Source organism: Macaca fascicularis, chromosome 14 (assembly GCF_037993035.2).
Source record: "Macaca fascicularis isolate 582-1 chromosome 14, T2T-MFA8v1.1".
NCBI lineage: Eukaryota > Metazoa > Chordata > Mammalia > Primates > Cercopithecidae > Macaca > Macaca fascicularis.
Window position 1 is genome coordinate 110701091 of NC_088388.1, and position 15068 is coordinate 110716158.

General features: G+C 41.4%; 1 protein-coding gene across 8 annotated transcripts in view; it reads right to left on the minus strand.

The window, feature by feature from the left end:
- Positions 1–7887: 7887 nt before the first annotated feature.
- Positions 7888–15068, minus strand: part of ALG9 (ALG9 alpha-1,2-mannosyltransferase) — a 90649-nt gene continuing 83468 nt past the window's right edge. For 6 of the 8 annotated variants that reach the window (XM_074015182.1, XM_045371036.2, XM_005579594.4 and 3 more), the window contains one exon: positions 8806–9042. In XM_074015182.1, coding sequence (XP_073871283.1) covers positions 8919–9042 — 124 coding nt within the window. In that variant the 3' untranslated portion in view covers positions 8806–8918. Of the gene's footprint in view, positions 8613–8805; positions 9043–15068 lie in introns of those variants that run through there. The other 2 variants (XM_074015179.1, XM_005579591.5) reach the window with 1 other exon arrangement.

A 15068-nucleotide genomic window follows, 5' to 3' on the forward strand; every position in this document is an offset into this window, starting at 1 on the left:
GAAATACCAGGAAGGCTCAGGGACATAGTCACAGGGAGACAAGAAAGAGGTGAGACCAAATCCTGAATGGTACATGGTGTCTTGTTGTTGGTTGAGTGAACACATTTCAGGTCATTTCTCTCAAAATGAGATTAACCTTTGCTCTCATGTCTGAGGGCAGTGGCAGCTGCTCAAGAGAAGCTCTCTCTGCAAAGACCAGAAGCAGACTAACAAAGGTAAAATAGGGTCTTTACTGTGCTTCTGTCAAATAAACAGAGCTAATTATATTTTAAAGTCAAACAAAGCAGGCTCCTCCAGTGCATTGAGTAGAAGGGCTTAATATTCACACGCTTTTTTTTTTTTCTTTCCCATTGTTCTACTCAAGGCAGCCATAAGTCCTTACCTGAGCAGGCCAAGTAGTGTCAAGCAATAAGGTTGAATTTGAAGACCAGGCAGTCTTCCTGAAGGGCAGGTCGGCCTGCTCGAGCCCTCTTCTACCACTTGATCAATCATTCAATCAAATGACGCTGAATAGGTCTGCAATTGCCAAAATTATAATCATTCATTCTTTTTCCGGATGAGTTGTCATTCAGTGTACTGAGGTGAGAGGATCAATAGGAAGAGAACTACAGTTAATTATTAACATCCATTAGTGTACTTCAGTATCATATTAGTTAATTGTTTCCCAGAAAGCAGGGTCCAGAGGGAATGGGAGAGAGGGCAGGTAAGGTTTGATGGGCTGCAGTAGACAGAGAAATGCGTCTATGGTGGGGAAGAGGCCTAGATGAAGGCCTGGGTAATCAGGAGTCACAATTAGAAAAGGACACCAAACATTCTGTCTGCTTAATTACCTTTGATTTTTTGGCATGATTGTTGGTCTGTCAGACTTTACCCAGAGCAGTGGTGTTCAACTCTAGCTACCGATTAGCTAAATCACCTGGAGAGTTAAAAAACAAACATAATGATGCCTGGGCCCACCCTCGACAACATACTCAGAATTCCTGGGTGGTCAACCAGATACTGGCAATTTTCTTTTCTTTTCTGTTTTTTGAGACAGAGTTTCATTCTTGTTGCCCAGGTTGGAGTGTAATGATGCTACCTTGGTTCACCGCAACCTCCGCCTCCCAGGTTCAAGAGATTCTCCTGCCTCAGCCTCCCGAGTAGCTGAGATTACAGGCATGCGCCACCATGCCCGACTAATTTTGTATTTTTAGTAGAGACTGGGTTTCTCCATGTTGGTCAGGCTGGTCTTGAACTCCCGACCTCAGGTGATCCGCCTGCCACGGCCTCCCAAAGTGCTGAGATTACAGGTGTGAGCCACCGTGCCCTGTCAATAGTGGCAAACTTTTAAATGATCCCAGGTTCCGTCTCGTGTAGCTCCATTGGAGAACTGCTGCTTTACAGGTCACAGCTTCTTCAGCATTGGATACTAGGCTGTTGAAGCAGCTAACCAACCAACCAAAAACGTACGCCCTTCTCATCTGGCAACTTGCAATTCCCAAGTTAAAATGATCAAAGGCCAAGGGCACCACTTGCCATATACAGTTTGTGTAAGAGTGAAGGTCAAGAGAGCACTTGTAAGGTAAGTATGTCTGAAATCCATGGCTGAAGGTCTGCAAAACACCCTTGTCAGAGGAATTTTGTCATAAATCACCCAATCTTTTGGCTATTGGGACCACCAAGAAGTTGCCTCATTTATATACTTTTCTTTCTTTTAATTATATATGTATATTTTTAAAATATAGAGGTGGGGTGGGGTCAAACTTTATTGCCTAGGCTGATTTCAAACTCCTGGCCTCCAACGATCCTCCCACCTCAGCCTCCCAAAGTGCTGGGATTACAGGTTTGAGCCCCCTCATCCAGCCAACTTAAATACTTTCATCTCTAGGCATCTCAAGCCCAGAAACCAGAGGCAAAACCAAAAACAAACAAAGAGCCCTACCACCTAAAGTATTTTATGAGAATTCACTGAAAAAAAGGAAAAAAAAAGCTCATACTCAAGTAAAATGTTATTTAAACCCAATTGTTAATTTTAACAGACTATTTATTCTACCAGCCTACAACTGGAAATTCCCAGTCTTTCCTTGTCACTATAATTCCATAATCTCACATCCCTAATCTAAATTTCCCACATTATATTTCTCACATGTGTTGGTTATCATTTGTTTAAATGTCAGGGCTATGCTGAATCTACAGCTGAAGAGAGCCAAAACAGTTTCAGTTTTAAAATATCCCTTGCTACTTAATATTATTCAATCTAATGTATTTCTACGGTCATCTTGCAGTCAGACTTCCTTTTCCTAGCAGGACATGTAGCTGGTAGGGTCCCCAGCACCTCCTCACACCTGGAGGAGAGGCTTTCTGACCCAAATTTGTTCAGAAGGTCTCCTGGGCTAGGTCCGACCCTCTAAAAGCAAGTCACAATAGGAATATTCAGTAAAGGTACCCTCTCTCTCTTTTTAGAAGCTACCCTTCTAAAATGCTTTTGTGAAGAAGCCCTTGTATTTCAGGAGAACTGGCGAAATATACACATTCATATCTTCCAAATTGCCCTTTTTGAGTACTACAGGCAGAATTTATGATTTGACTTTTTTTTTTTTTTTTTTTTTTTTGAGACAGAGTCTTGCTGTGTCACCCAGGTTGGAGTGCAATGGCATGATCTTGGCTCACTGCAAACTCCACCTCATGGGTTCAAGCGATTCTCCTGTCTCAGCCTCCCGAGTAGCTGGGATTACAGGCACCCACCATCATGTCTGGCTAATTTTTGTATTTTTGTAGAGATGGGGGTTTCACCATGTAGGCCAGGCTGGTCTTGAACTCTTGACCTCAAGTGATCCCACCCACCTCAGCCTCCCAAAGTGTTGGAATTACAAGCATGAGCCACCATGTCCGGCCAACTTGCCATATTTTCTATGGTTTAATCCATGCCAAGTTGAGAGCAATAGTTTGTACATTAGTCCCAGGTCTCTTTTTGTTTTTCTTTCTTCATTGTCAATAAACATGTACAGTACCAAAATGTTCGGGGAACCATGCTCAGCACCGGAAATACATAGCAGTGTGATATGGTCTTTGCCCCTCATATGCCAACAATGTCCTTGTGAGACAGGGTTGCATGGTTTATATGTTAAGGTTCTATGCCATTAGTAAGGACACTGGGTAATCAAGAAGGCTCAGAAAAGAATGCAATCAAAGAGTCTGAAGTACAGAAAGCCTTCTTAGAAAAAGGAGACTCAGCCCTAAAAGTAAGAGTAACAAATAAACAGGGAGAAAGATGACATTCTAGACAAGAGAAAAGAAATTAAGGTTGTGGACTTCTTCCTGGAATTATACTAATAAAAGCATCATTTCTTCAAACACTTTGGGAGAACTAAATCAAACCAAGTTAAGGGCATCTGGGGTCCCATGGGAAGAAGAATGATAACCAATGGCACAACACCAGATGGCTGCTAGAAGTTATAGGGTATAAAGCCCATGGCATAGCAAGGATATTAGGAATTAATTTACAAAAAGATACTTATTCCAGCTGGGTGCAGTGGTGCATGCCTGTAGTCCTAGCTACTCAAGAGGCTGTGTTTGTTGTTCAAGGCCAGCCTGGACAATACAACACATGCCATTTCTAAAATATAAAACAAGAAAAAATTTTAAAAAATTATTCCTTCTGACAACCCCAGCAAATGGGGAAATTACCTAAGTGTTAGATATAACTGGATCAAGATTTCTAAGAAAATTAGACTCTCACAGTCCAGTGATTCTCATTCCAAAAACTTAAGATGGATCCAGGAATTTCACCTCTTTTAGGTACAATGTTCATATACTGAGTAATTCTTTTTAATTTGTATTCATTTATTATTTTTTTTTTGAGACGGAGTCTCACTCTTGCTGCTCAGGCAGGAGTGGAATGGTGCAATCTTGGCTCACTGCAACCTCCACCTTCCAGGTTCAAGTGATTCTGCTGCCTCAGCCTCCCAAGTAGCTGGGATTACAGGCATGCGCCACTACGCCTGGCTCTTTTGTATTTTTAGTAGAGACATGGATTCACCACGTTGGTCAGGCTGATCTCGAACTCCTGACCTCAAATGATCCACCTGCCTCGGCCTCCCAAAGTGCTGTGATTACAGGCGTGAGCTACCGCGCCTGGCCCACATATTGAGTAATCCCTACTGTGCGTGGTTTTAACATAGGTAAAATAAAACTAATCTTCACTGGGTTTCCTGAGTCTTCTAAAGTTTTTAGAATAAACATTCTGGGATATTTGGCCTGTAGAAGGCAGGTCTCCATACTGAGGAATAGGGCTGGAGTCAGGGAGAAAGAAGGAGTTGAGCTCCTTCAATTTCCACTTTCCAAGAAAGATTTAACAGCACAAAAGAAAAGGTCACATTAAGAAAAAGAAAATCAAACTGCTACAATTTATTTAACTTTTTAACAGGAAATATAAGTATGTAATGTAAACACTGACACGTGAAATAAAGTACAAGGATCAGGAAGACAAGCGAATTGGACAATAGTCTTGCTTTAACACTTCACTGCTTCCTGATTTCATTTGCAGCATGAATCACATGGTTATACAGACTGGCAGAAGTAACGGCAACATTCAGATTTACAGATACACCAGAAAGCCTCTGAAATCCAACAATGCCGTATGGAAGTCTGATCTTTCTGCTGCAAAAAAAAAATAAAGCTGGGCACATGTCCATTTATCCATTTACCCAAGGCATTTAATGTAGGAGCATAAGAATGCACTGATTAACACATGAGCTTTAATATGCTTGTGGAGGCCAAGATTAAATTGTGCCTCTTCTCCCTCTTCAGATAAAATAAAATTAACCAAATTAAAAGCAGAGCTGCCTGATACTGGCCAGAAGACTACATAATCACAGTGAATTCTTATTTCAATAAATCCCAGGAAATGCAAAACACAATAAATGATTGCCGTTGGAGCTTTGCCCAAATGGTCACCCTAGACCTCACGCTGCAGAATCGTATCGGGTTTTCAAGGTTCTTTCCTAGAACTCCAAAGTTGGAAAAATGACCTAGATAAATGGTTGGGATAAAGACCCATCATGATTTAAAACAAAGGGTCTATTTCCAAACTTGAATTCGGTAATAAAGAGTATGGGCTGTAATTTTCTGTGATTATCTCAAAAGATTAAAATAACCTGTCTTCTTTCTTACCAGATGACACCTACCAGATAGGAGGTAAATTTTGGTAATAGATGCCTACCGTGCAGACTGGTTCAGTAATGGTACTCAGCATCACAAGATTTGGGGATTCAGATAAGGCTGCTTTAGAGCTAGAAATCACAGAACCATGCATTTGCCAAGTATACCTACTTCCTCACTCACCCCATGATCAAAAGCTATTAAAAGTCATCTGGGCCGGGCGCGGTGGCTCACGCCTGTAATCCTAGCACTTCAGGAGGCCGAGACGGGAGGATCACGAGGTCAGGAGTTTGAGACCAGCCTGGCCAACAAGGTAAAACCCCACCTCTACTAAAAATGCAAAAATTAGCTGAGCGCGGTGGTGCATGCCTGTAATCCCAGCTACTCGGGAGGCTGAGGCAGGAGGATTGCTTGTACCCGGGAGGCAGAGGTTGCAGCGAGCTGAGGTCACGCCACCGCACTCCAACCTGGGTGACAGAGCAAGACTCTGTCTCGCAAAAAAACAAAAAAAAATTATCTGTAGTCCCACATCCCTCTATACTCCATAATCTATGGAGAAATAAGTATCTTGCATGCTTCCTCCTTATGGCAAGCAGAACAGTCAGTGTAGGCTGAACACTGATTTTCTGAGGGAGAAATGCTACTCTGAGCAGGTGTTTTGAAACTGGTTTTCCCAGGCAAAGCTATCCTTCCTATATCACAAAGTGATGGAGATTTTTAAAAATGTGTTTATAAAATATCACATGGAAACACCTTCACAACAAAAAACATTCATTTCTATATTCCTTACCTATAACATTTGGCACAGTGTCCTGCCATTTATTGTGCTCTCACTAAAGACATACATAGAACAGAGAGATCCAAAATCAGGTTTTAAAAGTGTTAGGAACTGCTATTTCCAAGGAATCCCTGCATCAGTCCTGGCCTTTGTTTGTGCTATATTATAATTAAGGTGTTGTTTAAAAAACAAAACAAAACAAGCAAGATGATAAAACAGACCAGCATTATACTACTTTGATTAGAAAAAAGCCATTCATCACAGACGGACCTCCATTCCTGGATTCTTATTTACCTCTGCGAAACATAGAGGGCCTTAGCTACTGTGAAGAACAGCACATTATCACTGTAAGTAAGGCAAATGTTTCACTTATAATTCTCTGTCCTACAGTCAGATCATATGTGCCAGTTTTACACTGGAAAATAGTAATCAAGTATTGAGAATTAAATACTAGAGATCTTTCAAGCAAGGAGGAGCCCAGTCTATCTTCACACACTCCCCAGTTATTGTTCTCTACTGTCTAGACCTATTACCTCTCCAGTGCTTCAACTCTGTCTCTGATATTCCTGCAGAGCAGATCTCAAAGAGGAGCTTTTTAATATTGCAACTAGCCATTTCTTCTGTTATCACTTCTTTTCTTCTCTCTTGGCATCAGTTCCTATTAGAATGCCCTCCTCTTTGAAAATGAAAGATGGGGCTGGGTGCAGTGGCTCATGTCTGTAATCCCAGCACTTTGGGAGGCTAAGGTGGGTGGATCACCTGAGGTCAGGAGTCCAAGACCACCCTGGCCAACATGGTGAAACCCCAACTCTACTAAAAATACATAAATTAGCTGGGCGTGATAGCTCATGCCTGTAATCCCAGCTACTCGGGAGGCATAAGAATTGCTTCAACCTGGGAGGCAAAGGTTGCAGGGAGCCGAGATCACGCCACTGCACTCCAGCCTGGGCGACAGAATGAGACTCCACCTCAAAAGAAAAAAGAAAAAGAAAAAAAAGAAAAGAAAAGAAAAAAAGAAAAATGAAAGATGGAACTTCTGAAAAATAGATTCATCCTATTTGCAGATATTCGGATCAGTTACCCTTAGGGAAATAAGGCACCTATAATGTGACCCCAGATTGACTACAGGAATAGTACTAATATTTGGATCCTGTGTGGCTGCAAAAGACGACGACTTCCAAACAGAAGCACTACTTTCCTGCCACAGGTCAGGCTGCATCACACAGCACTGCTGTGCTAGTCTAACATACAGGCAGACTGGAGGCTCCAAAGAACTCAAAGAAATACAGATACAATTCTTCCTTAAAATAGAAAGTTACAGTATCAGTTGGGTCTCTGGTTAACCTCATCAGTCCTTTCGAGTAATGTTTTCATGGTTGAGTGAGGAATATGGAGGAGCAACAGATGAAAGTAAGGAAACCTAGGTTCCAGTCCCAGCTCTATTACTTACTGGCTGTGTGACCTCAGGCAACTATGTTTACCTCCCCTCACTCCCCACCCCAGCCTGTTTCCTTATCTGTAAAATGGGGATAAAAAAATCACCTGCCTTGTCTACCACATGTTGTGACTGTGAGGATCAAATGAGATGCTGTGAAAGTGCCTTGTAAACTGAAGTACTGACAGTAAAGGCTTTTTTTTTTTTTTTTTTTTTTTTTGAGACGGAGTCTTGCTCTGTCACCCAGGCTGGAGTGCAGTGGCCGGATCTCAGCTCACTGCAAGCTCCTCCTCTCGGGTTCACGCCATTCTCCTGCCTCAGCCTCCCGAGTAGCTGGGACTACAGGCACCCGCCACTTCACCCGGCTAGTTTTTTGTATTTTTTAGTAGAGACGGGGTTTCACCGTATTAGCCAGGATGGTCTCGATCTCCTGACCTCATGATCCGCCCGTCTCGGCCTCCCAAAGTGCTGGGATTACAGGCTTGAGCCACCGCGCCCGGCCAGGCTTTTAAAGTAATAGTATATACTTATTACATTTTAATTAGGTCCTTATAATTGCCTATTTGACTAGAAGTGCCCCATGCAGGATGTGCCTCACAACAGACAGAACTAAAAAATAGGTGCTATAAATATACACTGGTCCTTTTCACTGGGGGTGGTTAAAAAAAAAAAGGAAAATTCTTAATTTCCTCAGCAGTGGCCTCAGATTACATTACTTAAAAATGTGATGTCATCCAAGTCTATCAATTGATAAAATTTTCTCCAAATATGTCCTATACAGTTGTAGTTTTGTCTGTTGGTATCTTCACACGGAGGAGTCTAGAATTCAAAACATAGCATGCTAAAACTAAACAAAAAAACAATACAACCATATAGTTACAGTGGGTTGTAAAGGAAATGAAAATTAGAGGCATCATTATAATAAAATTAGGTCACAGTTCCTCAAATGGTCACCTTTTTCCTGAGATAGCTCCAGGACAGGGTCCTAGTTCTGTGAAGTGCTTTAAAGCAGCTTAGTCTTGCTGGAGGTGAAAAGGACATGTGGGCTGGCAACTAGGCTATGTTCATTTTCAGCACGAGGATTTGAACAAGAAGGTCTGCTAGGAGCTGCCAAACAGCTTTGGTGGAGAAGCCCATATGGCCTAAGAGAGGCTTGCTAGTTCTCAGATGCCAGGCCAGAGTGTGGAGAACAGCTTAACACAGCCATCCAGTCCCAGGATTTTCAATTCTTCCTGTAAGTTGGTTCTGCTCTTCTCCGGTCTAGTAAATAATTGAACAGAGGAAAAACAATGAGATATGGAGCAATATATCTATCTGTGCTTTAGGGCCTTTCTCTGCCTAGCTGCAAAAAGTTTACATGCAGAACAGAGACGTGACACAAAAGGAGCAAATGTGATTTTTGACTAGAGTTTGAAATAGACTTTGACTAGCCCAGAGCACCCAGATTCCAGTATTCGTGTCAGAAGACCTTTATTACAAATGTTACAGGCGATGACTTGCAGGGAGTCAGGTCACTGGAATCACTAGTTAACAAGACGGTTGTCCTTTGGGGCCACAGGTGTGTTGCTAACCTCCACTTTTCTTCCTGATTTGCTTTGCTTTCCGGGGTTTGAGGATGGTGTAGTTTACATACACCGTATACTGATCTGACAGGAAAGGGACATAGAATGCCCGCAGCAGCTTTGAAGATCTGAAAAACAAGGGTTAAAAAAGAGAATTTTATCACTTGGGAGAATTTACTAATGGTACTAAATGTAATTAAAAGAAATAAACTAAGATCTGTAGTAAGGATTATATTTTATTCAAGTGGCACAGAAAAGCCTATTACTTAGGTACTAGATCATGATAAAAGACTTAATCAAGGCCGAGTACCTTGTCACCTAAATGAAAATTTATTATTGTCCCTAATATGCTACAGTATATCCTTCAGAAGAGCCCTAGGTCTTCATTTTGCATTAGAATGTGTCATAGAAAAATTCCAGGTCAATCAAAGGACTGCTATTGCTGAAATGAATTCTTAACACCAAAATGGTTTCTGCATCTAAGAAACTGTAGAGACGCCAAGTACTCAAATGGCCTGGACTCCAGCTCTAAGTTTTCCTGGAGAGGGGAAGAAAACTACATCCTGGGTGCCTGTGCATAGTGTTCCAGTATTGTCTAAGTCAAGGAAAGCGTCTACACACAAGTTCATGTTGTGATAACATGTCCCTGGTAAATTATAATATATCTACTTATTACTGAAACATAAGAACTGAAAACCTAAATTTCTCATGAATTTCTGAAGAATGTGAAAAGTGCTTATATTTTAAATATATTATCGGCCGGGCACAGTGGCTCACGCCTGTAATTCCAGCACTTTCAGAGGCCGAGGCAAGCAGATCATTTGAGATCAGGAGGTCGAGACCAGCCTGACCAACATGTTGAAACTCTGTCTCTATTAAATTAATAAATACAAAAAAATTAGCCGGGCATGGTGGCGCATGCCTGTAATCCCAGCTACTTGGGAGGCTGAGGCAGGAGAATTGCTTGAACCTGGGAGGTAGAGGTTGCAGTGAACCGAGGTCACGCCACTGCACTCTAGCATAGGCGACAGAGCGAGACTCCATCTCAACAAAAATAAAAAAATAAAAATAAATATATGATTTAATCCATTTGATAATTCTATGAGGAAGTGGCATTATTATCCCTATTTTATAAAAGGGAAACTAGGGCTTCAAATTGCACAGGGTTACACAGTAAGTGACAGAGGCCTCATTCAAATGCAGGTTTGACTCCAGAGTCTGCACTCTTAACCATTATGGTTTATCATGCATCCCAGGAACAGACTAACAGGATTTGTCATCTCCTAGAAAAAGTTGTAGTGATAGTTTTAAATTCTGTATGGAGTATTACTTCCTGACTCTGATTTCTGAGTCTGAAAATCAAAAGTTGGCCTAGTTACTGCCATCCTGAATGAGGTAGCTGAAGGTGTTCCACTGCCAGTCCTTTTCCAAATTCTAAACTTGTAAATGTCATGTCAACGTGGCATTTGTACTGGCAGCCTACCCTTGGGTTTGGCAGACTCCTACAATGCCTGCACACAATGACACTGTGCTTGGCATGCATGCCTCTTAGAGATTCTTCCCAACTAGGACGCTGGCAGTGCCCTGTGCTCTGTGAGATTCACTTTACTTCAACAGTGAACTCTATCAAGGGCTTTGATAGAGAAAAGAGGTTTGGAGAAGAGACATGAGACAAAGCAGGGCTCCTACAAATAAAATGAACAGAAGGAGGAAGGATCTACCCCAGTCAAGGAGAAGTTAATGGCCAGGCACGGTGGCTCAGGCCTGTAATTCCAATATTTTGAGAGGCTGAGGTGGGAGGATTGCTTGAGCCCAGGAGTTTGAGCCCAGCCTGGGCAACAAAGTGAGGCCTGTGTTTACAAAAAAATGTTTAAAAATTAGCCTGGCAGGTTGGCACACACCCGCAGTCCCAGCTATTCTGAAGTCTGAGCTGGTAGTACGGCATGAGCCCATAAGCCCAGGAGGTTGAGGCTGCAGTGAGCTGTGATCATGCCACTGCACTCCAGCCTGGGTGACAGAGTGAGACAGTGTCTAAAAAAAAAAAAAAAAAAGAAAGAAAATTTACCCTTTTCATCTACACTGCACAAATAAGGTGAAGGGTAAAGGGTAGAACAGAAAGATGCAAAATAGAGCAAATTCCTACAAGCTTTAGTAAAGAAAGTATAAAACTAATAAGTGTAATTTCCATTTTAGTTGACTCTATAATAAAAGCTTCATTAATATAGTCATTGTATATTTCTGGTCAACTCAGTCCTTGGTATAACCTCAGGGTCCAGTGGACCCAATTTTAGTTTTCAACTTTCTTTTTTTTTTTTTTTCCCCAAAAGACAGGGTCTCACTATTTTGCTCAGACTGGCCTTGAACTCCTGGACTCAAACAATCCTCCTGCCTCGGAATCCCAAAGTGTTGAGATTACAGGTGTGAGCTACCTCACCTGTCCCAGGTTTTTACTTTCTTTTTGTAGCAATTCCTTACTATTTGGGAGGATTGCTAGTTCATAATTTTATTCTTTTTAGAGTCTTCCAAAGAACAAAGATAAATTATACTTATTTTCATTTATTTATTTTGAGACAGGGTCTCGCTCTGTTGCCCAAGCTAGAGTGTGGTAGCATGATCATAGTTCACTGCAGCCTTGACCTCCTGAGCTCAAGCAATCCTCCCGCCTCAGCTTTCTGAGTAGCTGGGCTACAGGTGTGCCTAGCTAATTTTTTATTTTTTGTAGAGATGGGGTTTCATTATGTTATCCAAGCTGGCCTTGAACTCCTGAGCTCAATAAATCCACCTGCCTCAGCCTTCCAAAGTGTTAGGATTACAGATATGAGCCACCATGCCCAGCCTATAAAATAACTTAAAAATAGGCCAGACGCAATGGCTCACACCTATAATCCTAGGACTTTGGGAGGCCAAGGCGGGTGGATCACGAAGTCAGGAGTTCAAGACCAGCCTGGCCAAGATGGTGAAACCCCGTCTCTACTAAAAGTACAAAAATTACAGCGTGCCTGTAATCCCAGCTACTCAGGAGGCTGAGGCAGGACAACTGTTTGAACCTGGGGGGTGGAGGCTGCAGTGAGCCGAGATTGTGCCACTGCACTCCAGCTTGGGTGACAGAGCGAGACCCTGTCTCAAAAAAAAAAAAAAAAAAAAAAAGGCAAAAATATAGAAGACAAAGAGGGTCCATTGGACTGAGATAGTAAATGGTGATGACTATTTTCCTGGTAGGCTGATAGATCATGTTCAAAAAAATGATCATTTTCTGAAATTATCAGAAAATGATCTTATTCTGATTCCACTCAGGAGTTGGAAAAAAAATATTTCCTGATCACTAGGTGTGAATAAAAGAGAGAGAAAAGAATAATAATAATTTAAAAAACTATCTTGGTCTGCACATGGGATATATCATCATCAAAAACACTGACTAGCAGCCGGGCGCAGTGGCTCACTTGAGGTCAGGAGTTCAAGACCAGTCTAGCCAACATGGTGAAACTCTGTCTCTACTAAAAATACAAAAATTAGCCAGGCATGGTGGCGGGTGCCTTTAATCTCAGCTACTTGGGTGGCTGAGGCAGGAGAATTGCTTGAACCTGGGAGATGGAGCTTGTAGTAAACTGAGATTGCGCCACTGCACTCCAGCCTGGGTGATGGGGCAACACTCTGTCTCAAAAACAAAACAAAACAAAACAAAATAAAACACTGACTAGGCAGGTGTTGTGGTGTGTTCCTGTAATCCTGGGTACATGAAAGAATTGCTTGGGCCCAGGAGTTCAAGGGCAACCTGGGCAAACACAGCAAAATCACATTTCTGAAAAACAAAAAAAGTTAAAAAATAACTAGCTGGACTGAAATAGAAGAAGGATTACTATGCATTATTGTTGAGTTCAAAAGAGAAGCTAAAACAAGGGTAAAAAATAAAAGAGATTGGGAGAAAATGCAACATATGTACCAGACGATTTGAATCTAGACTATATAAACTGGGCGATCAGTAAGACAATTCAACAGGAAAAATGACAAAAGATATGATTACAGAAGAGAAATGCAAATGGTTGATAAACATTAAATAATGATCAATCTTACCAGGAATCAGGGAAATGTAAGACTAGACACAATTTTCAATAATCAGGTTTGGAAAAGTTAAAAAGCCTGACAGTCTCAAACACTGATGAGGAATCAAGAAACAGATATTGCCAGTAAAAGTGTAAACCTGCATAGCCACTTAGAAAGGCAGTTTTAGCAGTATCAATTAAAATGAAAATTATGCAGTCCCTATGATATAGCAAAGGACTTTTACTTTGTACTTTACGCTATGTTATTTATTTATTTGCTTGTTTTACAAACAATCTACTTGGTTTTCCATTTGCTATGATTAAAAATTTCAAATATATATAAAAGATAAATTTATTACTTATAATAATGTTTTAAAACCAGTAGACAAATTTTTAAATAAAGGAAACCCTCAATTTTCAAAAACAAAAAGCAACCAAACAAACAAAAAAATCAATGTGCCTACTATATGTAAGCATTTGTGTGCTGGCTCTGAAGACATATAAGTCTCTCTTCTCAAAGGGCTAATAAGCTAATTGGGTAGAACAGATTATGAACGATACATCATCATAACTTAGCATATGGTAAATTCTAAACAACTGACACAGAAGTTCAAAGTGATAATGCAAACATTCAGACGGGAGGTCAAATGCTGAAGGCTGGGTAGGTAGGTGTATAAGCAGCATTTAATAAACATGTAGCACATCATTTCATTTTATCCATCCAGTATTCCAAGGTACACTAAGCAGGAAAAGCAACTTGTCTAACCATAACCAAATCTACAGGCATCTCAGGTTAATACTCTGTGCATTCAGCAGCAACTAGAGGTGGGCTGAATAAATCCCAAACTCTTTCTCACTGCCTACAAATCCCTAGGAGATCCAGCCCTTGCCTGATTGTCCCACCTCACCTTGTGCCATCTTCCTCCTGGACCTCTACACTCCGGTCACCCCAGCCCCCTTTCAGTTCTTCAAAAATACAAGCTCCTACCTTAGAGCCCTTGCATATGCTGTTGCCTTACCCAGGAACACTCTTCTACCCTGTTTTTCTCATGACCGAGTTCATCTCATTTTTCATGTCTCAGCTTAAAAGTTACCTCCTTTGGCCAGGCACAGAGGCTCACACCTGTAATCCCAGCACTTTGGGAGGCCAAGGCGGGTGGATCACTTGAGGTCAGGAGTTCGAGACCAGTCTGGCCAACATGGTGAAACCCCATCTCTACTAAAATACAAAATCAGCCGGCTGTGGTGGCACCCGCCTGTAATCCCAATTATTTGGGATGCTGAGGCAGGAGAATCACTTGAACCTGGGAGGTGGATGTTGCAGTGAGCCAAGATTGTGCCACTGCACTCCAGCCTGGGTGACAGGGCGAGACTCTGTCTCAGGGAAAAAAAAAAAAAGTTACCTCCTTTGGGAGGTCTTCCAACAATCCTAGGAAATCCTAGGTTTCCACCTCTCACTTCTTTTCTCTCAGTGCACCTGTGTGTTTCTTCATTATACAGTTCACAATTTGTATTATTTATTTGTTGGTTAACTAGTTTATTATCTACCCTCCCCCACAAAACACACCCAAATTCCAGGGGCCATGCCTGTTTTATCTGCCGACATGTGTCTGGCATATGGTAAATGCTGAAAAACAAATGTTGGATGGAAGGAAGGATGAATGGATGGACTGCTGAAGAGAGAGAGGGAAGGATATCACAGAAATGAGATATGAGTTTAATTCAATTTAGTTTAACTACAGATAAATGAGCTCCATGTCAAGCAATGGGTTAAATGCCAGGAACACAATGATGGTTCCTCCTACTGTCAATGAGGAATTCAAAGTCCAAGTGAATTTGTGGTTTGGAATAACTATTTTGCTAAGGACAAACATGGGTCTGACTTAGCTACATCATGAGATCCAAGAAACATCCTGATTTGCCAAGCTCCCTCAGTGTATAATCACAAGAAATTCGGCATCAAATTCTAAATAATGTATTCAGGAAATAAGGAGGCATTTCTAGTTAAACCAGAACACAAAACTACAAAAAAGGCGAGAATTACATAGAAGGAAAAGCTAAGAAGGATCTATTTAACATCAGAGTGTGGCACTGGGAAAAAATCCTTTAGAAGG